Source organism: Hypanus sabinus, chromosome 2 (genome assembly GCF_030144855.1).
Source record: "Hypanus sabinus isolate sHypSab1 chromosome 2, sHypSab1.hap1, whole genome shotgun sequence".
Lineage (NCBI taxonomy): Eukaryota > Metazoa > Chordata > Chondrichthyes > Myliobatiformes > Dasyatidae > Hypanus > Hypanus sabinus.
Genome location: NC_082707.1, coordinates 190,687,368 through 190,714,012, shown reverse-complemented (window position 1 = coordinate 190,714,012; position 26,645 = coordinate 190,687,368). Strand labels below are relative to the sequence as shown.

The following is a 26,645-nucleotide window of genomic DNA, read 5'->3' as shown; positions in this document are numbered from 1 at the left end:
TGAATGCCAAACCTTTGCCAGCAAATTACATGGAAGGGCTGGGGGCATAGTACTGATCCTCAACGTACTCTGTGATCGTACTCAACGTACTCAACGTGATCTGTCAATTGCTGAGGGCATAGTACTGATCCTCAACGTACTCTGTGGGTAACATCACAACTCCCACTGTGATGTCTAGGTGATCTCAATTTAAGTTAATAAATGTAAAGCCAAGGTCAATACCCAACATCAACACCAAGTGCAAATCTCAGGATTTAATTCAATAACTAGATTCCTAATGTAATAACTCATGAGTTCTGAACTGCCATGCTAAGCATCGACAACTCCAAGTGTTGAACAATAGGCTGACAAAAGTTAAACTTGAATTTACACCACACAAGATGGCTGCCAAACTTCAAAAGTTAGCAGTAAAGTTCCCAAATTCGTGGAGCATAATCATCGTGAGTAAATTAGAGAACTCAAGATTGTAGGTATCCTGCTTCCAGATGAATTTTTTTGGTGGGGGGGGGGGAAGAAGAGACAGAGAACTATAGTTCCATTTTAGCTGTACTGATCACCCAAGTACCTACAAAACACAAATGGATACAAATCATCTTCAACACTGAGATGAAGATGCTACAGATAACCTAGAAGCAGTTAAAACCAGAATTAAATTGTTAAAATACTGATTACAGATTTCAAATGCAAGATTATTCACCCACTATTCCTATTTCCCAGTTTATAAAAATCAGCACAAAGCATGAACTTTGTTGTACTTCTCACCACTTAATCGTAGCCAAGTTACCCAATTACATCATTTAAAAAAAAGACATGCATTACCTTACACCAAGATTAAAATACTCATCTATTCCTTGCATCATTTCTGATTCACAGCTTGCACAAATCATTAAATGATAATGATTTCTTTCCAAATTAAATGTCTATTTGATCTTTTAATCTAAAAAGATGTCGATTCTTTACAGTGCAACATGTAGCCAACCAAGGCAGAGGGTGTGGACATTGGGGAGAAAAAAGTACATCTTTTGATTATCTTTACTTTTTCAGAGTGGGAAATAACCATCTATGAGGCATTTCTTGGTATCAGAGCCACACTTCTGTTGAAAATTCAATGCAGCTGAAGTTACAGAAAGCCATGCTACCTCTAGGATCAGAAGGCCGCATCTAATACAAATAAGAGAACCAACTCCTATTTAGGATGAAAGGCAAGTCCTACAAAAACTTCTGGGAGAATGCAGAAATCATTGCATGAACATCGATTCTATCTGGGCGGCCTTCAAACCGATGGCATGAACAACAACTTCTCTAGCTTTCAGTAACTTCCACCACCCCGCCCCCTTTTCCATTTTCCATTCTGGATACCCTCCAACTCCTTCCCTTCTCACCTGCCCATCACCACGCTACGGTGTCCCGCCTCAGCTTTTCTCCTCATCTATCCCCCATCCCCCTATCACTTCCCAGCTTCTCACTTAATTCCCCATCTCCTCACTCATCTCTCCCCTCACCAGTCACCTCCATCACCTCCCTTACTTCTTATTCTGGCTTCTTTCCCCTTCCTTTTGACGAATGGACAGTAAACTGGACTGGTCAAAGAACATTGAGGCTGTCTACAAGAAGGGTCAGAGCCGTCTCTATTTCCTGAGGAGACTGAGGTCCTTTAACATCTGCCGGATGATGCTGAGGATGTTCTACCAGTCTGTGGTGGCCAGTGCTATCGTGTTTGCTGTTGTGTGCTGGGGCAGCAGACACCAACAGACTCAACAAACTCATTTGTAAGGCCAGTGATGTTGTGGGGGTGGAACTGGACTCTCTGACGGTGGTGTCTGAAAAGAGGATGCTGTCCAAGTTGCATGCCATCTTGGACAATGACTCCCATCCACTCCATAATGTACTGGTTAGGCACAGGAGTACATTCAGCCAGAGACTCATTCCACCGAGATGCAACAGAGTCATAGGAAGTCATTCCTGCCTGAGCCCATCAAACTTTACAACTCCTCCCTTGGAGCGTCAGACACCAATAGGCTGGTCCTGGACTTATTTCCACTTGGCACGATTAACTTATTATTATTTAATTATTTATGGGTTTTATATTGCTATATTTCTTCACTATTCTTGGTTGGTGCGGCTGTAACGAAACTCAATTTCCCTCGGGATCAATAAAGTATGTCTGTCTGTCTTTCCAACCCTGAAGGGCCTCGCCTGAAATGTCAACTGTTTATTCCTCTCCATACTTGTTACTTGAACTGCTGAGTTCCTCCAGCATTTTGTGTTGCTATGGGTGAAAAGCTTGTTATTGTATTGTACTACGCTGCCCTATTATGCAGCCCATAACATCTAATATCTCAAGTCACCTGTTCCGATTAACCAGAAACCCACTCCCTGAACCATCTTCCACAGCCTTTGTGGTGAACATGAATAAGAGTTCACCCATATTCCAAGCTCCACACACAAGTGACCCTTTTGCTCCCCAACGGAACTTACCAGATACTTGCCCTGAAAGACTTACAAAATACTTCATACAAAATCACTCCTCCAAAAGGTATTTCAGCAGGAATCATTGCAACAGACACTCTAAACTACCTTATCCTGCTGACTTAGTTTCAAACATTAGGACCTTAGAATATTGAAACTAATAAATTAGAAACTTAAACTCTGAAGCCAGCAGATTTCAGTTACTAACATAACATTCCCAATGGAACAAAAATGCATGTGGTGCCAAAATTCTGGGTAGTGGCAAACAGTACAAAATATATACACTTTTCATTCACTAATGATTTCAAACGCCGAGTTGTTAAATGTAACACATATAGTGTTCAAGTTTGTTTAATGTTATTTCCATTACACAAGTGTAAAACGCTTGTTACTCCGGATTCATTGCAGCATGAAGAAACACTATAAGAATAACCAAAAAAACCACAATAAATGTGAATACATAAGATAGCTTATATACATAGATTGATTTCATGTCTGTAAAGTGATGCTAGGCACAGGAGTATTTGTACACAAGGTGACTGGAAATGATAAAATAGTGGTGGCTTGGTGTGCAGAGGGGTTAGTTAGTGGGTGGAGGTGCTGCTCAACCTTACTGTTTGGGCTAAGTAACTGTTTTGGAGTTAGGTAGCCCTGGCATTGGTGCTGTGTAGACTCCTTTCTGATGGGAGTGCGACAGTTGATGAGCAGGTAGGGTGAAATCCTTCAAGTTGCTACTGGACCTTTCCTGGCACTTCTCTGTATATACCAAAGACACCGTTCTTTTTAAATGCTTTTTAAAAAAAATAATCACAAGACGCTGCTAAACATTAAAAACTTAGAAGTACTGCAGGTCTACCCCATCAGCCAATTGCTCGTTAGCAGAGAAACTGAAGGAACTGGACTTGCTGTGGATTGTGCTGCTGGCTGCGTCAGAGGAGTCAGTGCACAAAGCCAGTGTGCAGTCTAACAGTGAGTCACTTTTCTTGTGATTGCAAGACCCTGTTGGACATTATTAATGTGAAATGCAGCAAATTCGATTCACTGATTTATTGGTGGATGTCAGGGGAGCCATGCGGCCTCAGTCATTGTAAGGATTATGCTTTAAGCCGTGGCATCACCCACCTAGGAGAGAGGTGGATTCAGAGTGCGCTACCTGAGGTGGTGTGGTATGCTGTCCAAGCTGGAGTCTGTGCTGCCCCGCAGTGTTCGCTCGACAGAATACAGCTGTATTGTTTGACTGCAGATTGCTGCAACATTCATGGACTCAGGGTCTTGGACTATACTTTTCTCGTCAGACTATTTTACTGCTATCTTATTTGTGCTCTACGTGCCTTGTGCTATGAGACTGTTGGTACTGTGTTTTGAACCTTGGCCCCAGTGTAACACTGTTTCGTATGGCTGTATCCATGTATGGTGAATGCCAATTAAACCTGAACTATACGTCCTTGACGGTGGATTGGCTGGTGTCAGCATTCTCAGAAAGTAAACAATACTCCTGCTTGAGGGAGGGAGGGAGCGTGTGCGCACATATACACACACACACACATTAAAGTGGGACATAGATAGGATAATTCATAAGGAACGTTCCTAGTTCAAGACTAGAGGGCATAAGTTTAAGGTAAAACAGCACATTATAGCACAGTATGGTTCCTTCTGTTAAATGATGTTGTGCTGACCTTTTAACTTGTACAAAATCAATCAACCTTTCCCTCTTACACAACCCTTCATTTCTCTAAGAGTTTCTTTAATACCCCTAATGTATCTACCTCTGTCACCACCCATGGCAGAGCATTCCTCACACCCACCACAGCAGAACCATGGAATATCCTCTTAAGCACAAGAGGTGGCAAAGAAAAGGACTGACAGAATTTAAACATCCAGCAAACTCGAGTCACTATTAAGTAGATGACTTTGAACCAAGTACAGTTAGCACTTGGTTAGCTTAGACTTTGTAGACTGAAGATTTGTACTAACGACTACAAAATAAATGCCACTTAAGCAATAGCAATGAATTACTACTGATTGAGATATTGCAGCACAAAGGACTGAATTGGGACAACACTGACACAGACCTAGGCGACCACATCCTTGATGCAGAAAGGACATCAAAACTTGTACCACATTGACGTCATCTGTACAGCTTTGCAAGAACAAGCATGCATTCACCAATAGAAAACAAACTCCACAAATAAAATTTAGGTCTATCATAGTTAAGATTAAGAATATTAACAGTAACACACATAGTATATAGGCATGTCGAACTAACTTTTCATGGTTACTATTTCCGCAGTGTATGTTTTTCTTTTCATTAACTTAGCAGAAATTCATGGTACACTATAGAATCTTTTCCACCAAGGTATGGCCTTCAAGAGTCCAATGTATCCAAAAAGTTTGAAAGTTCCACCTTCCATTATGCCATAGAAACTTACCAAGAGTTGTACCATCTTCTCCCATAATGCACTTCATGGAGGCGATGATCTGTTCTGCAACAGGTGCAGACATTGAAGTAGCGTAAACCGTACTGTGAGAATATGAGCGAAGATAGTCCACAAGTTCCTGAAATGCAGATACATCCCAAATGTTACAAAGGTCATTAAAGAAACAGCCACCAAAATGAACAATGAACTGTTTCTCATTCCAGCGATGCTGAACATTTCCAGCATTTTCGGTTTTTAATTATGGAAACTAGCACTGAATTCCCTGAAATTTATAAAATTAAGTGGTAGTTAGGAGAGTCTAGAATCAGCTGAAAAGAAAATCAAAAGCAGGGCTTTCAGAATTATACTAAGGGAACACTTCAACACAGTATTGCAGCAGCCTGCAACTGTTAGATGTTGATTTTTAAACAATGGATTTTTACATCAATTTATAAGGACTATAGAAACAAAGGAAATATGAAATTGGGTCATAAATTAACTACAGCTTTTCTGAATGGGTGAATAGTTTTGAGGGGTTAAAAAGATTATTCTTATGTGCCCACCTTTCCCAAGGGTAGAATTTAACTCTCAAATTCAAACCCAACCAATAAATCTAAAAAAAATTTAGCTCTAACCTTATTTTGAAACTTGCTTTAATTCTAGTATTCAAAGTGCCCCTTCCCACCTCCACCAACTCTGAGCTATTTAACAATCTTTTTATAACACTTGCAATCATAAAAAGCCAAGGTGTTTCTTACTTTTCCACACCTTTCCATAGCATCCGGAATACCAGCAGCTGCTGGACTTTACAAATCTAATTTCCTTTTCATTCACCCAACACATTTGGAATTGGATAATACAGTAACTTTAATTCTCTGCAGTAAGTTGAATCCAAACTCATAGTAACAAACCATTTTGTGGAATATGTAGATAGATCGATACACACTATCAATGCACCAAATTATTTTTGTAGTATCATTTCAGATCTGCAAGTTAAAGAACATGCAACCCTTTGTTAAAATGAGCTGGTGAGGCAGAGTTTAATTTGCATTCTATGGAATCCTTGAAAATTACTTCCTTATGACAGATGGCCATTCAGCCCAGCAAGTCTATGTTAGCCCTCACAACAATCCCATTAATTCCGCACCTTCATCACTTATTCCTTAGCATTCTGCTCTCACCTTCTGTCAACACCCGCACTGGCGCTACTTTACAATTGACTTCTAGCACATCCTTGCGATACAAAGGGAAACCAAAGGTCGGTCCAATCAAAACCAATGCAAACTCCACAGGGTTAAGATAAGAGGTCAAGATCCAGATAAGAGACCAAGTTGTTAAGACTCATGAAGCAGAAGCTCTGCGCTGATCACTGTGCCCTCAAGACAGGCACACACGAAGTAAACTGAACTGGATTTCAGCTCTGGCTGCTTACAGTCTGTTTTGTGGATCATTGCTCCCACCTAGTGGATTCAGGACATTGCATTTTTTGGCACATTCCAAGTCTCAGTTAAAAAGGTACTTGGCTAGGTGAGAAATGGAACTTTTAAGTGTTGAATTGGGATGAAAATTACAAAGACAATAATTATGCCAATGTCAAATTATACTGCTTGAGAAAAAATTAATTGTAAGCCCTCTACATACCCAGTGTTTTCAAGTATTAATTAAAAATACAACATGATGCAATTTCATCCTTATATTTCAAGTTTTGCACATCAGTATCAACACTCACAGCAGCCTTACCCCAATAACTTTAAAACCCATTTAACTGTGTGGCATAACCTGTGTGATGAAGTAGACAGGATTTCTCAGGTCAGTTTGCATTTACATTAATGCACTCTTATCACTTGTGGTACACATTAGACTGATTTAAATGTCCTCACGAGAAAAAAAAGCAGTAGATTTACTCAGGTTAGTTAATTTTCAATTAAAAATTATAAATTTAAATTAGGTGCTTTGTTTCTGAGTCCATGGTTTATAGCAATTGACTTTTAATAGCATTTTCAGTGATTGCCAGGAGGTGGCGATAGTAAGCAGCTACAATGCCTTCTTACAACTACAGTTCCATTAAACACTTCACCTGTGAGTCGTGTTGGGGTCATCTACTGTATGTAATGCACCTGGTACAGTCTTTTCTACACCAATGAGACAACATAGTTTGCAGGACTACTTTGTTCAGCATCTCTGCTCTGTCCACAACATGCAGGATTTACCAGTGGCCAAATACTTTCATTCCAATCCCCATTCCTACATGTTGGTCCATTGGCCTCCTCCACTGCAAATATGTGAGGGATGGAAGAGCACCACCTCATATTCCATCTGGATAGTTTCCAAACTGATGGCATGAACACTAATTTCTCCAACTTAGAACACAGAAATCTACAGCACATCGCAGGTGCTTCGGCCCACAATGTTGTGCCAACAATTAACCTATTCTAGACACTGCCTAGAAATTTCCTACCGCATTGTCCTCCATTTTTCTAAGCTCCATGTACCTATCAAACAGTCTCTTAATAAACCCTGAAGTATCCGCCTCCACCACTGTTGCATGGAATGCACTGCCAGCACCCGCCATTCTGTGTGGAAAAACCTATTTCCAAGCACCTTAAACTATGCCCCCTCATATTAGCCATTTCAGCCCTGGAAGAAAAGCCTCTGACTATCCACACGATCAATGCCCCTCATCATCTTATACACCTATATCAGGTTACCTCTCATCCTCCATCACTCCAAGGAGAAAAGGCCAAGTTTACTCAACCTATTCTCAGGCACATTTTCCAACCCAGGCAACATCCTTGTAAATCTCCTCTGCACTCTCTCCATAGTATCCACATCCTTCTTGTAGTAAGTTGACCAGAACCGAACACAATACCCCAAGTGGGTTCTGACCAAGATTTTATATAGCTGTAACATGACCTCATGGCTCTGGAACTCAATTCCATAGTTGATGATGGCTACACACCAGACACTTTTTAACAAAACTGTCAACCTGTGCAGCAGCTTTGAGTGTCCTATGGACACAGACTCCAAGATCTCTCTGATCCTCCACACTGCCAAAAGTCTTACCATTAATATTATAGCCTGTCTTCCAATTTGACCTACCAAAATGAACCACCTCACATTTATCTGGATTGAACTCCATCTGTCACTTTTCAGCCCAGTTTTGCATCCTATCGACATCCCATTGTAACCTCCAAATTACCTACAACACCTTCAACCTTTGTCATCAGCAAACTTATTAAACCCCCTACCCCCAACTTCTTCATCCAGGTAGACTATATAAAAAAAAATCACGAACAGCAGAGTACCAGGCCAGATCCTTGGGGAACACCACTGGTCACCGTCCTCCATACAGAATATAAACCATCTAAACCATCCTTTGCCTTTTGTGGAAAATCCATTTCTGGATCCACAAAACAAGGGCTTCTTGGCTCCCATGCTTCCTTAATTCTGAATTTGTATTGCATGGAGTACCTTATCAAGTGCCTTACTGAAATCCATTTACACTACATCCACTGCTCTATCTTCAATGTGTTTTGTTACATCCTCAAAGAATTCAATCAGGCTCATGGGGCATGACCTGCCATTGACAAAGCCATGCTGGCTCCCTAATCAGATTATGTCTCTCCAACTACTCATAAATCCTGCTTCTCAGGATCTTCAACAACTTGCCCACCACTGAAGAAAGACCCACTGGTCTATAATTTCCTGGGTTATTTCTACTCCCTTTCTTGAACATGGGAACAACATTTGCAACCCACCAATACTTCTCATGTCCCTATTGATGATGCAAAGATTATTGCCAGAGCAATCTCCTCCCCTGCTTCCCACAGAAGCCTGGGATACATCCCATCCAGTCCCAGTGACTTATCCAACCTTAATGCTTTTTCAAAGCTCCAGCACATCCTCTTTCTTAATGTCTATATTCTTAAGTGTTTCAATCCACTGCAAGACATCCCCACAATTACCAAGGTCCTTTTGCCTGGTGAATACTGAAGTCAAGTACTCCAGTACCTTCGCTACTTCCTCCGACTCCATGCATGTTTCCACTGTTGCAGCTGTTTGGTCCCATTCTCATGTGCCTCATCCTCTTGCTCTTCATGTACTTGTAAAATGCCTTTTGGGGGGGGGGGGTGAGTGGTTCTTTTATCCTGCTTGTCAAAGCCTTCTCATAGCCCCTTCTAGCTCTCCTAATTTCATTCTTAAGCTCCTTCTGGGCAATTTTCTAGAACTCTTTTAGTACCTAGTTTCTTGAACCTTTCATAGCTTTTCTTAACTAGATTTTCCACATGCCTTGTACACCATGGTTCTTTTACTCTACCACCCTTTCCCTACCTCAATGGAATATACCTACATAGAACACTATGCAAGTGTTCCCTGAACATTTGCCAGATTTCTGCCATGCATTTCTCCGAGAACATCTGCTCCCATTCCAGCCTAATAGCACATTTCCCCCTACCCCAATTAAATGTTTTCCCAAACTGTTTGCTCCTATCCCTCTCAAGCGCTATGGTAAAGGAGATAAGAGTTGTGATCATTACCTTCAAAATGCTCTCCTGAGAGATCCGACACCTAACCAGGTTCTTTTCCCAATACCAGATCAAGTACAGCCTCTCCTCTCGTTGGCTTATCTATATATTGCATCAGGAAACCTTCCTGAACACTAACAAATTCCACCCCATATAAAATCTCCCATCACAGCAACCCTATTATTATTGTGCCATTCCAGAATCTACCTCCCTATTTGGTCCTTGATGTCCCTCTTACTTTTTTGGGGGGGGGGGGAATCTATAAAAAACCCAGTAGAGTTATTACCTCTTTCCTGTTTATGATTTCCACCCCACACTGACTCAGTAGATAATCCCTCCATGACTTTTCTGTAGCCATGACACAATCCCTGATTAGCAATGCCATGCCCCCACCTCTTTTACCTCCCTCCCTGTTCCCAACCCCTGAAGATCTAGTTTAAACCCTTCCCAATAGCATTAGCAAACCTCCCTGCCAGGATATTAGTCCCGCTCAGATTCAAGTGCAACCGTCCTTTTTGTATAGGTCACACCTGCCCCAGAAGAGTTCCCAATGATACATAAATCTGAATCTCTGCCCCCTACTGCAATCCTTCAGCCATACTTTTATCTACCACCTCATTCTATTCATAGACTCATTGTCGTGTGGCATAGGCAGCAATCCCGAGACTACTATCCTTGAGGTCCTGCTTCTCAGCTTCCTTCCTAACTCCCTGTATTCTGTTTTCAGCACCTCCTTCCTTTTTCTACCCATGTCGTTGGTACCAATATGTACCACCACCTCTGGCTGCTCACCCTCTCATTTCAGGATATTGTGCTAATTTTCACTATTTTCAGGAGATGGATACAAGAAAATTTTCAAGTCACTAAACATCCCTTGGAGTACAGTGAATTATCAAGAGAAGGAAAAATACGGCTCAGCTATAAATCTGCCTAGAGCAGACTGTCCTCAAAAACTGAGTGACCATGCAAGAAGGGGACTAGTGAGGGAGGCCACCAAGAGACCCATGACAACTCTGGAGTTAAAAGCTTCAGTGGCTGTGAAGAGAGAATGTGCATTCAACTGTTCACCTGGCGCTTTACCAGTCGCAGCTTTATGGGAGAAAGTTACTGTTGGAAAAAAAAACTCATGAAATCTCAGCTAGAATTTGCCAGAAGGCACGTGGAAGATGGAAATAAGCTGGAAAAGGGTTCTACAGGCTGATGAAACCAAAATTGAGCTCTATGGCCATTGAACTAAACGCCATGCTTGGTGCAAGCCAAACGCCTCACATCAAAAACACACCATCCCTACCATCAAGCACAGTGGCAGCTGCATCATGCGATGGGGATGCTTCACTGTGGCAGGCCCTGGAAGGCTTGTGAAATTAGAGGGTAAGATGAATGCAGCAAAATACAGGGAAATCCTAGAGGAAAACCTGATGCAGTCTGCAAAACAATTGTGACTTGGGAGATGTTTTGTTTTCCAGCAAGATGTTACGTACTCGTGACACATGACAGTGGAGCCTTTGTCATGTGACTGGGGTTGAAGCTGTACTGGTCTTGAGGTGATGGTCTTGTGATGGTGGTGACGTCATTTTCCCGCCAGTAGAGATCATGCGACGGGTTTTCTTTACAGGTTATAAAAGGTAGACCCCACCCTGCGAGGAGGGGCAGTTCGTGGCTGGATTTGCCAGGTTGACTTCATGCCACTGCGTGTTTGAAGTGATGACGCAGTTTAGCTGAAGGATGAAGTTTTTATTTAATGCTAAAGTTTAAAAGGTCATTGCCAGCAGGTTCTTTATGATTCTGTTAGTTCGAAATTAGTGGAGAGTGAAGATTGGAAGTTGGAAGTTAAAGATCGAGGGGAATCGCTTTCTACGGTGAAACGGGGGCGACCTTTGTTTGATCCTTATTCGGAAGGATTTCGTTGACTATCTTCGTGTTAATCCCTAGGTTTAACTAGAAAGGATTGAAGGTAGTGGAGAAGGAAAGGTCAGTGCCTTTAAGCCGTTCTGTTTCATGAATTCTTCGTGGGAAGTTCGACGTTGGGGATCGAAGCAAGCGACGTGAAAGAGAACCTAAATCGTCCTATAAAGTCTCTCCTTTTAAATGGACTGTGAGCATATCGAACTTTTGGCAATACCACTTTTAAGAACTGTTTTTGGAATATCACTTTCAAAGAACTGTTTTTGGAATATCACTTTAAGAACTGTTTGGGCTGCCGCTCAGCAGCTGTTTCCGATTACGGTAGTGTTTGTTTACTTTTGGGGGGTTTGTTTTCTGTGTTTCATAAACGTGTTGTTTGTTATAAGAAACCCTTGCCGAACTCATATATTTATTGTTGCCGGAATACGTAACAAAGACAATGACCCCAAGCAAAAAGCTACAGCTACACAGGAATGGCTCAAAAACAACAAAGTTAATGTTCTGGAGTGGTCAAGTAAAAGTCAAGACCTCAGTCCAATTGACAATTTGTGGCTGAACTTGAAAAGGGCTTTTCACTCACAACCCTCGTGCAATCTGACAGAGCTTGAGCAGTTTTGTAAAGAATGGGGAAAACTTGGTGTCCAGATGTGCAAAGCTGAGAGACCTATCCACACAGACTCAAGGCTGTAATTGCTGTCAAAAGTGCATTTACTAAACACTGACTTGAAGGTGAGTGAGTATGCAATGAATTAGTTTTTGTTTAACAATAGTAATAAATTTAGACCAATTTGTAGTAATTTCTTTTGACACAAAAGAGGCTTTTCTGTTGATCAGAGTCAAAAAAGCCAAATTAAATCCACTGATTCAATATTGTAAAACAATAAAACATGAAAACTTTCAAGGGTGGTGAATACTTTTTATAGGTCCTGTATACTGTTCCAAACTAACCCAATGCAACAAAGAACCCAATATAATATTTAGACTTGTTACATTTGACATTCACTTCAGCAATTATAGATAAGCAGCCTTTCCTGTTCGTATCGGAACTGAGCAGCTCTGATGGGAAATTATTGACCTGTAACATCAATCATTTCTCTCTGCAAAAACCACTTGGCTTAAGTGTTTTCTGCATTACTTTTACTTCAGACCTCCAGCATCTGCAGTTTGCCTTTCATCTGGATTAAGAACAGCAAAATATATTGCTTCTAATGCAATACATACAACTTTACATGAAGTCTTGGAGACAGCCCAGCCCATCACAGGCAAAGCACTTCCCATCTTTGAGCACATTTATAAGCAGCACTGCCACAAGTAAGCAGTATCCATCGGCAAGGACACCCACGGCACAGGCTTTTCTTGCTACAACCACAGGCAGAAGGTACAGGAAGTCACACCACAAGGTTCAGGAACAGTTGTTAGAAACAGAGACACAGAAAACCTACAGCACAATACAGGCCCTTCGGTCTTCAAAGTTGTGCAAAACATGCCCCTACCTGAGAAATTACTAGGCTTACCCATAGCCCTCTATTTTTCTAAGATCCCCGTACCGATCCAAAATTCTCTTAAAAGACCCCATCGCATCTGCCTCCACCACCATTGCCAGCAGCCCCTTCCATGCGCTCACTCAAGAAAAAAAATTACCCCTGACATCTCCTCTGTATCTACTCCCCAGCACTTTAAACCTGTGTTCTCTTGTGGCAACCATTTCAGCCATGGGAACAGCTTCTGACTATCCACACAATCAATACCTCTCATCATCTTATACACCTCTATCAGGTCACCTCTCAGCCTCCGTCGCTCCAACGAGAAAAGGCCACATTCACTCAACCTGTTTTCATAAGGAATGCTCCCCAATCCAGGCAACATCCTTGTAAATCTCCTCTGCACCCTTTCTATGGCTTTCACATCCTTCCTGTAGTGAGGCAACCAGAACTGAGCACAGTACTCCAAATGGGGTCTGACCAGGGTCCTGTATAGCTGCAACATTACCTCTCGGCTCCTAAATTCAATTTCACGATTGGTGAAGGCCAATAAACCGCATGCCTTCTTAACCACAGAGTCAACCTGTGCAGCTGCTTTCAGTGCCCTATGGACTCGGACCCCAGGATCCCTCTGATCCTCCACACTGCCAAGAGCAGAATACTATATTCTGCCATCATATTTGACCTAACTTTACTCACCTCAACTCTAAAATGATTCCAAAACCCAACAGACTTACTTTCAGGGACTCTACAAATTCATGCTCTTTTTAAAAAATTACACAATTAGTCTTTTGCATATTGTCAGCCTTTAGGTACATAGTTTTTCATAAATTATTTTACTTTCTTGTAAATGCCTGCAAGAAAAGGAGTCTCAAAGTAGTATATGGTGACTAAATCCACTGATAATCAATTTAATTTCACTTTGAATAAATTTTATTTTGACTTTAATGCATAGGAGGAAGTTCAGCTCATTATTATAAATAACCAGCCTTTAGGAGGCAAATGAGATGCAAAACACTTGATCTATTATGGCACTTCATAAAAGGATTTGACATGGGAAGGGTGAGAAAAATTATTGTACCTTTTTGCCACCTATGTATCCACCAGCTGCGCCGAAGCTCTTGGTGAAAGTTCCCATCATGACATCCACATCCTTGGGGTTCAGATCAAAATATTCAACCACACCTCGACCTGTGGGTCCCAGAGCCCCGATGCTGTGAGCTTCATCCAGGTAAAGATAGGCTTTGTACTTTTTCTTTAAAGCTACTATCTCAGGCAAGCGGACAATGGAACCTTCCATACTGTGAACAAGGAAGGCAGATTTGCACTTAACATTGTTAAAATGTCCCAGTCATCACTAACCTAACACTTCTCATCTGGCATAGAGTTCTGTTAATTCAAAGACCAAATTTTATCAACTTGAAAAACAAATTGTTTATTCTGTTCTCATTATGGTTTTTGTCAATTATCAACACAATCAGTCACAAACTTTCAAGACAATTTCCAAAGTACAGTACACTAGCCTCTGATATTGTCACTGAAAGTAACACCAATTTCATTTTATTGCAATGTAATGATTCTTTTTTTATACTGTACCATGCCAGACCTGCAGATGCAGCAGTGCTCATTAGGTTCTGTCCATGGCACAGAGTCAAGCTGCCTCAATTTTTGCAATCTTTCCTCACCCTTAAGCTTACACAAAATCAGTCTCTGCACATCACTCAGTTCCCTGCATTTCATGGCGCAAACTTGGGCTATTAGCAACAGTGGGATGGTATCACACTTCTATCCATAAAATCTGTCACCACTAGGTAGGAATTTCAATAAATACAGGGAATTGGTGCTGTTAAACCATATAACAATTACAGCACGGAAACAGGCCATCTCGGCCCTTCTAGTCTGTGCCTAGGCCCACTGACCCGCACTCGGCCCATAACCCTCCATTCCTTTCCTGTTTGGGTCAACTATTTACAGGAAAGATACAAAATTGAAAGTGTAGAGAAAATTTAAATGGATGTTGCTGGGACTTGTGGACCCAAATTACAGGGCAAGGTTGAACAGGGAATGAAAGGGTTACTGTATAGGGAATGATAGGGTTACCATATTGAGGAACATTTGGCAGCTCTTCGGCTGTATTCCCCAGAGTTCAGGAGAATGAGGGCAGATCTCAAAAACATTCTGAATGTAAAAAGGGCTGAACAGATTAGACATGGCAAAGTTATTTTCCATGGTAGGGGAGCCTAGGGCTAGAGGGCACGACTTCAGGATTGAAGGATGTGGCCAGAGGGTGGCAAATCTCATACTGGTCCTGAACTACGAAGGGACCAATATCCTTGCAGAGAGGTTTGTTAGTAATATTGTGGAGGGCTTAAACTAGATTTGCAGGGGGGTGGGAACCAGAGTGCCAGAACAGATAGCGGAGCAGGGGTGAAAATAAATTATGTTAAAAGTTCATGCAAAGTCACAATAGAAGGGTTGTGTGTGGTAGTAATAATCTTCTGAGGTGTGTCTATTTCAATGCTATTTCAATTCTATTGTGTGGAAGGCTGATGAGCTGAGGGTGTGGATTGACACATGGAATTATGATATTAAAGCCATTTGTGAAACTTGGCTACAGGAGGGACAGGACTGGCAGCTTAATGTTCCAGGGTTCTGATGTTTCAGACATGATAGAGGCAGAGGAATGAAGTGGGGAGGGGGGGGGGGGGGTGACATTGCTAGTCAGGGAAAATGTTACAGCAGCGCTCAGACAGGACAGATTAGAGGGCTTGTCTACTGAGGCCATATGGGTGGAGCTGAGAAACAGGAAAGGCATGACCACATTAATGGGATTGTATTATAGACCATCCAATAGTCAGTGAGAATTGGAGGAGCAAGTCTGCAGAGAGATAGCAGACAACTGCTGGAAACAAAGTTGTGATAATAGGGGATTTTTATTTTCCACATATTGATTGGGACTCCCATACTGTTAAAGGTCTAGATGGGTAAGAGTTTGTAAAATGTGTTCAGGAAAGTTTTCTAAATCAATATATAGAGGTACCAACTAGAGAGAATGCAATATTAGATCTCCTATTAGGAAACGAGTTAGGACAGGTGACGGAAGTGTATGCAGGGGAACACCTTGGTTCCAGTGATCATAACACCCTTAGTTTCAACTTGATCATGGATAAAGATAGATCTGGTCCTTGGGTTGAGGTTCTAAACTGGAAGAAGGCCAAATTTGAGGAAATGAGAAAGATCTTAAAAGTGTGGATTGGGGCAAGTTGTTCTCTGGCAAGGATGTGATTGGTAAGTGGGAGGCCTTCAAAGGAGAAATTTTGAGAGCGCAAAGTTTGTATGTTCCTGTCAGGATTAAAGGCAAAGTGAATAAGAACAAGGGACCTTGGTTCTCAAGGGATATTGGAACTCTGATAAAGGAGGAGAGAGATGTATGACATGTAAAGGAAACGGAGCAAATAACATGCGTGATGAGTATAAAAAGTACAAAAAATAAAGAAATCAGGAGGGCCAAAAGACATGAGGTTGCTTTGGCAGACAAGGTGAAGGATAATTCAAACAGCTTCTACAGGTATATTAAGAGCAAAAGGATAGTAAGGGATAAAATTGGTCCTCGAAAATCACAGTGGTCAGCTATGTATGGATCCAAAAGAAATGAGAGAGATCTTAATTGGGTTTTTTGCATCTGTATTTACTAAGGAAACTGGCATGGAGTCAATGTAAATAAGGCAAACAAGCAGTGAGGTCATGGAACCGATGCAGATTGAAGAGAAAGAAGTGCTTGCTATCTTGAGGCAAATCAGAGTAGATAAATCCCCAGGACCTGACAGGGTATTCCCTCGGACCTTGATGGAGACTAGTGTTAAAATTGCAGGGGCCCCGGCAGATATATTTAAAATGTTGGTATCTACGGGTGAGGTGCTGGAGGATTGGAGGATAGCTCATGCTGTTCCGTTGTTTAAAAAAGACTCAAAGTAATCCAGGATAATTTGACATTGGTAGTAAGTAAATTATTGGAAGGAGTACTAAGAGATAGGATCTACAAGTATTTGGGTAGACAGGGACTTATTAGGGAGAGTCAACATGGTAGGTCATGTCTAACAAAAAAAAACTCTAATAGATTTGAAGAGGTTACCAGGAAAGTGGATGAAAGAAAGGCAGTGGATGGACTTCAGTAAGGCCGTTGACAAGGTCCCAGATGGGAGGTTAGTGAGGAAGATTCAGTCGCTAGGTATACATGGTGAGGTCGTAAATTGGATTAGACATTGGCTCAATGGTAGTGGAGGATTGCTTCTCTGAGTGGAGGCCTGTGACTGCTGGTGTAGCACAGAGATCAGTGCTGAGTCCATTGCTTTTGTCATCTATATCAATGATCTGGTTGATAATGTGGTAAATTGGATCAGCAAATTTGCTGACAATACAAAGATTGGAGGTGTAGTGGACAGTGAGGAAGGTTTTCAAAGCTTGCAGAGGGATTTGGACCAGCTGGAAAAAATGGGCTGAAAAATGGCAGATGGAGTTTAATACAGACAAGTGTGAGGTATGGCACTTTGGAAGGCCAAAACAAGGTAGAACATTCAAGGTAAATGGTAGGGCACTGAAGAGTGCAGTAGAACAGAGGGATCTTGGAATACAGATAGCAAATTCCCTAAAAGTGGTGTCACAGGTAGATAGGGTCATAAAGAGAGCTTTTGGTACATTAGCCTTTATAAATCAAAGTATTGAGTATAAGAGTAAGAATATGGTGAGGTTGTATAAGGCATTGGTGAGGCTGAATATGGAGTATTGTGCGCTGTTTTGGTGACCAAATTACAAGAAGGATATTAATAAGGTTGAAAGAGTGCAGAGGTGGTTTACAAAATGTTGCCGGGACTTGAGAAACTGAGTTACAGACAAAGGTTGAGTAGGTTAGGATCTTATTTCCTGGAGCGTAGAAGAATGAGGGGAGATTTGATAGAGGTATATAAAATTATGATGGGTATAGATAGAATGAATGCAAGCAGGCTTTTTCCACTGAGGCTAGGTGAGAAAAAAAACCAGAGGACATGGGTTAAGGTGAAGGGGAGAAAGTTTAAAGGAACATGGGGGAGGACTTCTTCACACAGAGGGTGGTGGGAGTGTGGAATGAGCTGCCAGATGAAGTGGTAAATGCGGGCTCACTTTTAACATTTAAGAAAAACTTGGGACAGGTACATGGATGTGAGGTACATGGTCCAGGTGCAGGTCAGTGGGACTAGGCAAAAAAATGGTCCGGCACAGCCAAGAAGGGTCAAAAGGCCTGTTTCTGTGCTGTAATGTTTTATTCTATGTTATATCTGTGGAATTTGTTGCCACAAGTGGCTGTGGATGCCAAGTCATTGGGTGCATTTAAGGCAAAGATAGATAGGTTCGTGATTTGCCAGGGCATCAAAGGGTATGGGGAGAAGGCAGGGGAGTGGGGATGACTGGAAGAATTTGATCAGCCCATGATATAATGATGGAGCAGACTCAATGGGCTGAATGGCCTACTTCTGCTTCTATATCTTATGGTCTTATGGAATAGGTTAGGGATTTATTCCACACAGCATGAAAGAATGAAGAAAGAACTTTTAAGGGTATACAAATTTATGAGCACTATAGATAGGGTGAATGCAAATATTGAATCAAGCTGCTATAGTGCAAATGGGGAAGAATTTGAATGTGTTTAGGAATGTTTAAGGAATATGTAAATAGTCTTACCAGAGTCAGTAACACCAGTACCTCTGAGAAATGAGCCTGGACAAGTGGCTCAAGTGTCAGTGGGGGAACACTTCAGACCCGTGAATATAGTTTTAAAATAATCATGGAAAAATGTAAGACAAGTCCACCATAATGAAGTCCTCAATTTTGATGGGAAATACCAAACACTGATTGGGAGAGGCAATAGAAAAACAGAGGTCTGGAAACTGGTAGACTGTTAAAGTGAAACAGGGAGAGGCCGAGGTCAGCATGCTCCTGTTAGAGTGAGGGCAAGGTTGGCAGGAACTCTAGTTGACAAACAATTTTAAATGTTATGGTCAGAAAAAGGAGGCAGCATCAATCAGAAATAGACTGCTAAGATCAAGAGTCCTTCAGTAGAAGGGATGTAGGAGTTGGATGGGAGGAGAAGTACTCCATCGGGAATTTTAGCTTATATTATCTAAAATCATGCTGCATATTACAATGAAAGTTCAGATTTGGAAGATGTGATCATTGAAAGCATTGTATGAAATCAGTCCACCATTGGCACTAGGCACCTGCTGATTTTGTTCATTTCAAGTCAATCAAAGGAACACAGCAGCATACACTGGATGTATTAGGAGCTAATAGTTTTACAGTCCTGGCAATGTTTTAAATGAAGTACAGAACAAATTAAATACATAATTTGCTACTCAGTTCAACAGCAGCTTGTCTTTTTTTTAAAAAAAAACCTTTTTGACCATTTTCACAAAACTTTAGCCAATTGAGCTAGCTGCTAATACAGCCAAAATGTCCTGGTTCTGATGAGTCCCAATTAACTGGGACACATCAAATTAACAATTTACTTTGCCTTGAGCATTCAGTCCATTAAGTGAGAGTACTACAGCACAGAAACAGACCCTTTGGCCCATCTAGTCTGTACAACTACTATTTTGCCTAATTTTATCTACCAGCACCTGGACAATGGCTGTCCATACCCCTTCCAACCACGTACTTACCCAAACCTCTCAAATGCTGCAATCAAAGTCAATGCAGACTTTCAAAATAATTGCATTCCTCAACTTACATTCTTTAGCAATCAACTTGCTGGTTGCCATACGACACACCTACACAATGGAGGTAATTTAAAATAGCCAATTAACCTATCAACCAGCATATTTTTGGGGCTATAATAGGAAACTGGAACACACAGGAGAAAACAGATGGTCACAGGGAGAAGGTTCAAACACCACACAGACACTACCAGAGGTCAGCACTGAGCATGAAAGCTGATGCTGTTCTGCCAACTTGTACTGAACCATAAAAGCACTGGTTAAGTAACAGCATTTTATTCAATTTTAGGCTTGGATACAGATAGCCAAGTAAAAATGCAGAAACATTTAAAGTGGTTTCAAGTATCAGTCATTCAAGATACCAGACTAAACTGGAAAAAGCAGGTGATTGCCTTTAGTTCAAAATGTGTTTGAGAGGAGATATAGTGGAAGTATGCATCTAATGCATGGTAGGAGTATATGCACGTCACAAGGACCAAAAGATTCAACAAACGTGAGAGCAGGCAAGATTGAGGAACGCACTAAACGTTGGAGGAACTCACAGCAGACCCTTCATCTTGGCCCAAAGCTTCGACTGTACTTTTTCCAACCCATAGATACTGATTGGCCTACTGAGTTCCTCTAGTATTTTGTGTGTTACTTGGATTTCCAGCATCAGATTTTCTTGTTTGTGAAGACGATTGAGAATTTTTCTGAAACTCAGTATACTATTATGACTAGGATTTTGCTGCCTGAGAAGATAGCAAAAATTATGGTTTTCAGTAGGGAAATGGATCAGCTCTAAGAGGAAAGTAATATTCAAGACAATGGAATAGGAAAAAACAATAGGCCTCAAATTAGCTTGGACTTGATAGGCATTTACTGTGCCATTATGATTTGATAATATTCTTGTGTAAATGATTCACAATTGTAGTTCAACTCTATTTTGTTCCTTGAGCACACAATTTAAAAACCCACAGCTTGAACATTGACAGTGGCATATTCTGATCCTAAATGAAATATGAGAATGAAATATGTTACTTTGATGAGGTAACCTAAATACATTGAATAAAGTGCTGCTCAGAGGTACACAACATATAACTCAACGTGTAACATGCTGACTTGACTCCACAATCCAATTATTAGAAACTCGCCAGTCAGTCCAAAGCACTCATATATAGTACTGTTTCCATAACGTAGACGGGGTGCTTAGTAAGTTTGTAGATGACAAATGGTCAAGTTATGGTAGTAGGGAAGTTTACTGAGGTAAGTCATCAATAATCTACAGTACAGTGCAGAAGTCTTAGATAGTTAGAATATGAATGCATACATATAGTGACTTGACCATATTATATGTATCTATGGTGCCTCAGACATTTGCACAATACCGTATATCAACATGGAGCAGAACAAGTTTGTAAATCTGGCGGAAGCAAAGAATGCTGGGAACTGCAAGGGTGGAGAGCACCGTGGGAGGAGTGTGGGACAGGTGGCAGAGAAGGAATGCCAGGGGTAGGGGTGGCGCAGGTGTAGACACACCCAGCACAGGTCATTTGATTCCAAACAATTGGTTTACTGATCATTACATAATGTCTCTCTGGTGCTTCCTGCTCCCTCCCCTCTCCCTTCTCATTCTCCCGGCCATGATTCCCCTCTCCTTGCCCCTTCCCCACTCAGAACACAATAGAGACCCATATCAGAATCAGGTTTATTACACTTCTTTTGTGGCAGCAGTACAGTGTAATGCATATTACTACATTACTGTGCAAAAGTCTTGGGTACCTTACTTTAGTCAGAGGGTGGTAAATCTGGAATTTGTTGCTATTAGCAGCTGTGGAGGTCAGTCATTGGGTGTATTTAAAGCAGAGATAAATAGGTTTTTGATTAGCCAGGGCATCAAAGGTTATGGGGAGAAGGCAGGGGAGTGGGGATGACAGTAAGAATTGGATCAGCCCATGGTTGAATGGCAGAGCAGACTCGATGGGCTGAATAGCCTACTTCTGCTCCTATATCTTATGGTCTTACAGTATCCTATGACTTTTGCACTGTACTGCAGAACAGTTAGAAATTTGGGCAAAGGGAATGTGAGGTGTTAATAGTTTGGGAGGTCAAAGCAAGAGGAAGAGCAGTAGTAAATGGCAGGACTCTTTGAAGTATTAATGTACAGAGGGATCTCCTCTTTCTTGCCTGAATATTGGAGTGTTTGCTTTAAGCAGAGGTTGGACAAACTTGGATCATTTTCTCTGGAGTCATGGTGACTTGATTAAGTACATTAACTTTTGATACATTTTTAAAGGTACATAGCCGAGTCTTCCCCCCCCCCCTCCCCCCCCCACCCTGGACATGGATATGTGTGAGGAAAAGTTGTGTTTTCTTTTATATGAACAGTGTAGGTGCTTGGAACACATGTTAATGATGGTAGAAGCAGCAATGATTAAGAGTCATCCAAGTTGACACGAGCAGGCAAGGAATAGAGGGATGGCAGATGAAATTGTTAGATTAGCATCAGGTTCAATGCAGACACTGGTGGGTTGAAGGGGCTGAACAGTTCTAGGTTCTGAATGGCTGCAGATAAAATGGCTACACTGCTTGGCTAAACTATTTGCTACAAGTTTCAGTTCAGATTTGGAAATGTGATCCGTTTAGTTTTGTCTTTATGAAATGTGTATGTCAACATGCTGATGAGCTGCTGCGGTATCAGTTGTCTGCCAAATTCCAGCATATGTCAGTTCAACAGCAGCATTACAAATTAACAGCCAGACTGCCAAATGCATTGAATGCACACAGAACATTTCTGCACTGATAAAACTTCAGGTTCATGTTACAAAACAACTTACTTCCCAAATGTCGTTTTAGGAAGGTGTTGAGTTAAGCAAAATACAGCTGAATTGTTTTTTTAATATAAAAACATTTACCAAATTAAATAATTAGCCTTTTGCTGTGTACAACTCTCAGTTGTTTCAGTCACAAGGAAAGAATTGCTTGTTCATATTACCAGAATGAAGCTGGTGAATAGGAAACCACAGAGAACAGATGAAGTTATTTTTAGATAGGAGAGCAATTATTGCTGACAAATTTCAGAGAAGTCCACTTTTAAGACCAAGCAATATAGGGAAACTGGAATGCAGTTTAATAAAGACAGCATTGGTAGTTAATTAGTGTAAATTAAAGAGAAGATTAGTCTGGAATGATGCATAAACACAAGAGATTCTGCAGATGCCGAAAATCCAGAGTAACATACAAAATTCCAGAGGAACTCAGCAGGTCAGAAACGTTAATGGAGTGGAATAAAGAGCCAATGTTTCAGGTTGAGACCCCTTTGTTAGGACATTCACAATATGATGTATGGTGTGGAAGAAATATGTAGCAATTGAAATACAATCCTATAGAGACTGAAAACTATACTCCAAAAATGGAAATTCCACATATTCGACAGATATAAATCAGCAGCAAATACTTGTACAGGAGCCTTTAACTGAAGAACTTAATATAATTCACAGAAATGTGAAAAGGACTGATCAAAACAGCAAATTAACAAAACCTGTCTTAAAGGTCTTGAGGAGTGAACTTAGAGGGGTTTGGTTGACTGATGGCATAACTTACAACGACCAGAGTAAAGGAATAGAAGCTGCTGTAGGTTTGAACTCAACTGAATGGGAAGTCTGCCAGTTGGAAATGGAAGACATTACCCACTTAGACTGAAGAAAATTGCAGAGAAATTTTTGGCAGCAACCTTTCAGCACGTTTGGTAAATGCGAGTCCCAAAATGATTTGTTGAAGAAAACACCACAAAATTTCAATTACACTTGGGCATCTTCAGAAAGATCTATTAGCAAGTTTCAGTTTCATTAAACTCCCAGCTTTCATCCAGATATTTGGCAGAAGGTCACAGCAGGAAGGAGGCTGGTGTGAGAATCTGGGGAGAGAATAGAGGGGTGGGTGCAGAGTGATAAGCACGAGAGTGTAACAAGTGGGGGAAGAGGATTGCTCTGAGGGCTAGAATAAATGCTGTGGGCCGAACTATGATTGAAGGAAATATGAAAAGTATGTTCTGAGATGTACTGATCATGACACTCCAAATTCTAAACCTTGCTATCAAATCTCTTCTTCACTTTGAATTCTTTGTCAGACAACTCCCATTTTATCCAACTATCAACCACACCCCCCTCCCTGAACGACTAGTTCTGGTCTCGTTCACCTTACTGATTTCAAATACTTCATTGTTGGTTCCCTTATCTTAAGTTACCTAGGACCGTCCATAGACAAAATCTTAGTGTGATGACAACAGTATCACAAAATATTAGCAAAAATGGGTGTTCTGAGGTCAGTGCGCTTTTGTGTTGTAATTGATTTAAGCTTGAAGTTTATGTACCTCCTTTCTACAAAAATTGTTCTGTGATTGAGCTTTTAAACATACTGATATTTGGTAACACTTGGAACTACTTGTTTAGAATACTTTATACTGCTAAAAGAACAACATAAATGCATGTTAAACTGCAGATTGGACAAGGCAATCTTAGATCAAGCATTTTGATAGGTTAGTTTTTCAATTTAAAAAGGTCTGATACCATAGAGTGTAACATGAATTGCATACTGCATTGAACTCGAAGTGTCAATACAGCATTCCACAGGACAGCTTGACTAAAAACTTATTCAGACTGGATCCTGCACTTTGTCATTGTACCTGTAAATCCCCTCCACTACAATGAGAATCTTTTTCCACGGTCGGCGTGTTCGAGGCTGCCCATGTACAATTGCGTCTTTAAGCAATTTATCCAAGCTCTGCATATCTGAAAATAATACAAGCATTGTAATGATGACTACCCAGTTGGCAGTAAACAAACATCTATTAAGCAAGTTTGCATTTTCAGTCAATACCAGCTGGTGGATGTCCAAAAGAAAAATGTCGTTGTTACCTCACAATGTTCAGAATAAATTTCATGAGAATTGAATACACATTCAAACTCAGTGGGTAAATCCATTCGGCCCACTCAGAAGGAATCTACATAATTCCTAGTGGCAGCTTTCTTTAATGATGTTTCACACTCACTGTCATATACAGAAGTTGATTAAGAGCAAATCTCTATTTCCCCTTAACTATTGTAGTAGGATCAAATGAACATTTCTAAACTGTGACTTTAAGTTACTAGATAAGGACATCTAGGGTCATGTAACTTAGTGGCATAAGGAACATACACTTAGTGGCCACTTTATTAGGTACACCTGCTCATTAATACAAATATCTAATCAACCAATCATGTGGCAGCAAATCAATGCACGAAAGCATGCAGACATGGTCAAGAAGTTCAGTTGTTGTTCAGACCAAACATTAGAATGAGGAAGAAATGCAATCCAAGTGTCTTTGACCATGGAATGATTGTTGGTGCCAGATAAGGTGGTTTGAGTATGTCAGAAACTGCCGATCTCCTGGAATTTTCTCACAGAACACTCTAGAGTTTAGAGAGTGATGCGATAAAAAAACATCCAGGGAGCAGCAGTTCCGTGAATGAAAGTATTTATTAATGAGAGGGGCCAGACTGGTTCAAGCTGCCAGGAAGGCAAGAGTAACACAAGTAACCATGCTTACAACAATGGCGTGCAGAAGGGCATCCTAAATGCACAACACATCAAATTTTGGGGTGATGGGCTACAGCAGAAGACCACGAACATGCACTCAGCGGCTACTTTGTTAGGTACAGGAAGTACCTAATCAAAATTCAAAGTAAATTTTATCAAAGTACATACATATCACCATATACAACAGAGATTCATTTTCTTGTAGGCATACTTAACAAATCAATGGAATAGTAACTATAACAGAATCAATGAACAACTGCCAAACTAGGGCGATCAAGCAGAGTGCAGAAGACAACAAACTGTGCAAGTACAAAAAACCAACAATGCAAATAATAAATATGAATATGTGATGAAGATATTTATTGCTTAGTGGCTACTAAGTGTATTTCCCATGTATTGAAAGCTTAACACTGAGGAACTGAATGCCCACATTCCAACAATAGACAGTGTTGATTATAATTTTGTTCGTCACCATTTACACTAATCCTACAATAATAACTTTATTATTCTCACCCTTTTTAAGGCAGGGAATTCTAAAATGAAGATCCCAGGCAACCAACATTACTGCATAGTTAAATGTAATACTTACACAACCTTCCGCAAGTTGACATACCATTGCCCAGTATTTGGTAATTAACAATTGCTATACAATTTCTCCATCCAAAATTTATTTATTTGAGATACAGTGCAGAATAGGCCCTTGGAGCCAAGCCACCCAGCATCCCCTGATTTAGCCTTAGCCCAATCATGGGACAATTTACAATGACCAATTAAACAACCAGCTGGGCTTGTTTTTTCGATAGTGGGGGGGGGGGGGGGAACTTAAGCACCTGGAGAAAACCCACATGGTAAAGCGGAAAACATACAAGCTCCTTACAGACAGCAGCAGGAATGTAGTTCATCTGAATACATCAATATCCTCTCCTATATAGCCACAAATATTCATTAAGAACATGAACATTCCTTTATCTCTACACGCTGGATTAATTTTTATCAAGTTTTCACTGTCTTAATGTCACCCTATAATTTCTATATGAAACTTTCTGCAGTATTAAGCTCAAGAGAATTGATGTGTCATGCTAATTAGTCAATAATGCAAAGTCTTCACATCAAACGGATCAGGATAAAACTAAAAGGAAGATGGTTTTTGTTTTACTTCTATAAACTTTGCTGCCTTGTATGCAAATCAATCGGTTCCAAAGTTCAAATTTCCACATTCTCATGAACTCTGATGAATTATTATTGGCTCAAGAAGTTACAGGTTCCGTTCCCATGGGTGCTGTCTACACTGCTTTGCATTTCCACCATTTCAGATTAATTCCATATAGAGTAGGTTGCTTTAACCAGTTGTACATTTGATTGGAACTGGAAGAATGATTTTGGAGGGGACTCTCTCAACCACGAATTGGAAGGGAAGATGAAATCACAAAAAGGGAATAGGGCAAAGATCTAATCATTTTATCACTATGTCCCTGTATTCAATAGTCACCATCTTCTGCACTGAACTCTCCCGATGTTGCATAATAAATTTTCCAATTTGCACTT

The 26,645-nt window shown here is 40.8% G+C and overlaps 1 protein-coding gene across 1 annotated transcript in view; it reads right to left on the bottom strand.

Annotated features, from left to right (window-relative positions):
* Positions 1 to 26,645, bottom strand: part of sptlc2a (serine palmitoyltransferase, long chain base subunit 2a) — a 147,339-nt gene that overhangs the window by 63,492 nt on the left and 57,202 nt on the right. Inside the window, exons 7-9 of the mRNA XM_059961682.1 lie at positions 24,208 to 24,313; positions 13,880 to 14,099; positions 4,899 to 5,025 (exon numbers count right to left, since the gene is read on the bottom strand). Of these exons, the coding sequence (XP_059817665.1) occupies positions 4,899 to 5,025; positions 13,880 to 14,099; positions 24,208 to 24,313 (453 nt within the window). The remainder of the gene's footprint in view (positions 1 to 4,898; positions 5,026 to 13,879; positions 14,100 to 24,207; positions 24,314 to 26,645) is intronic.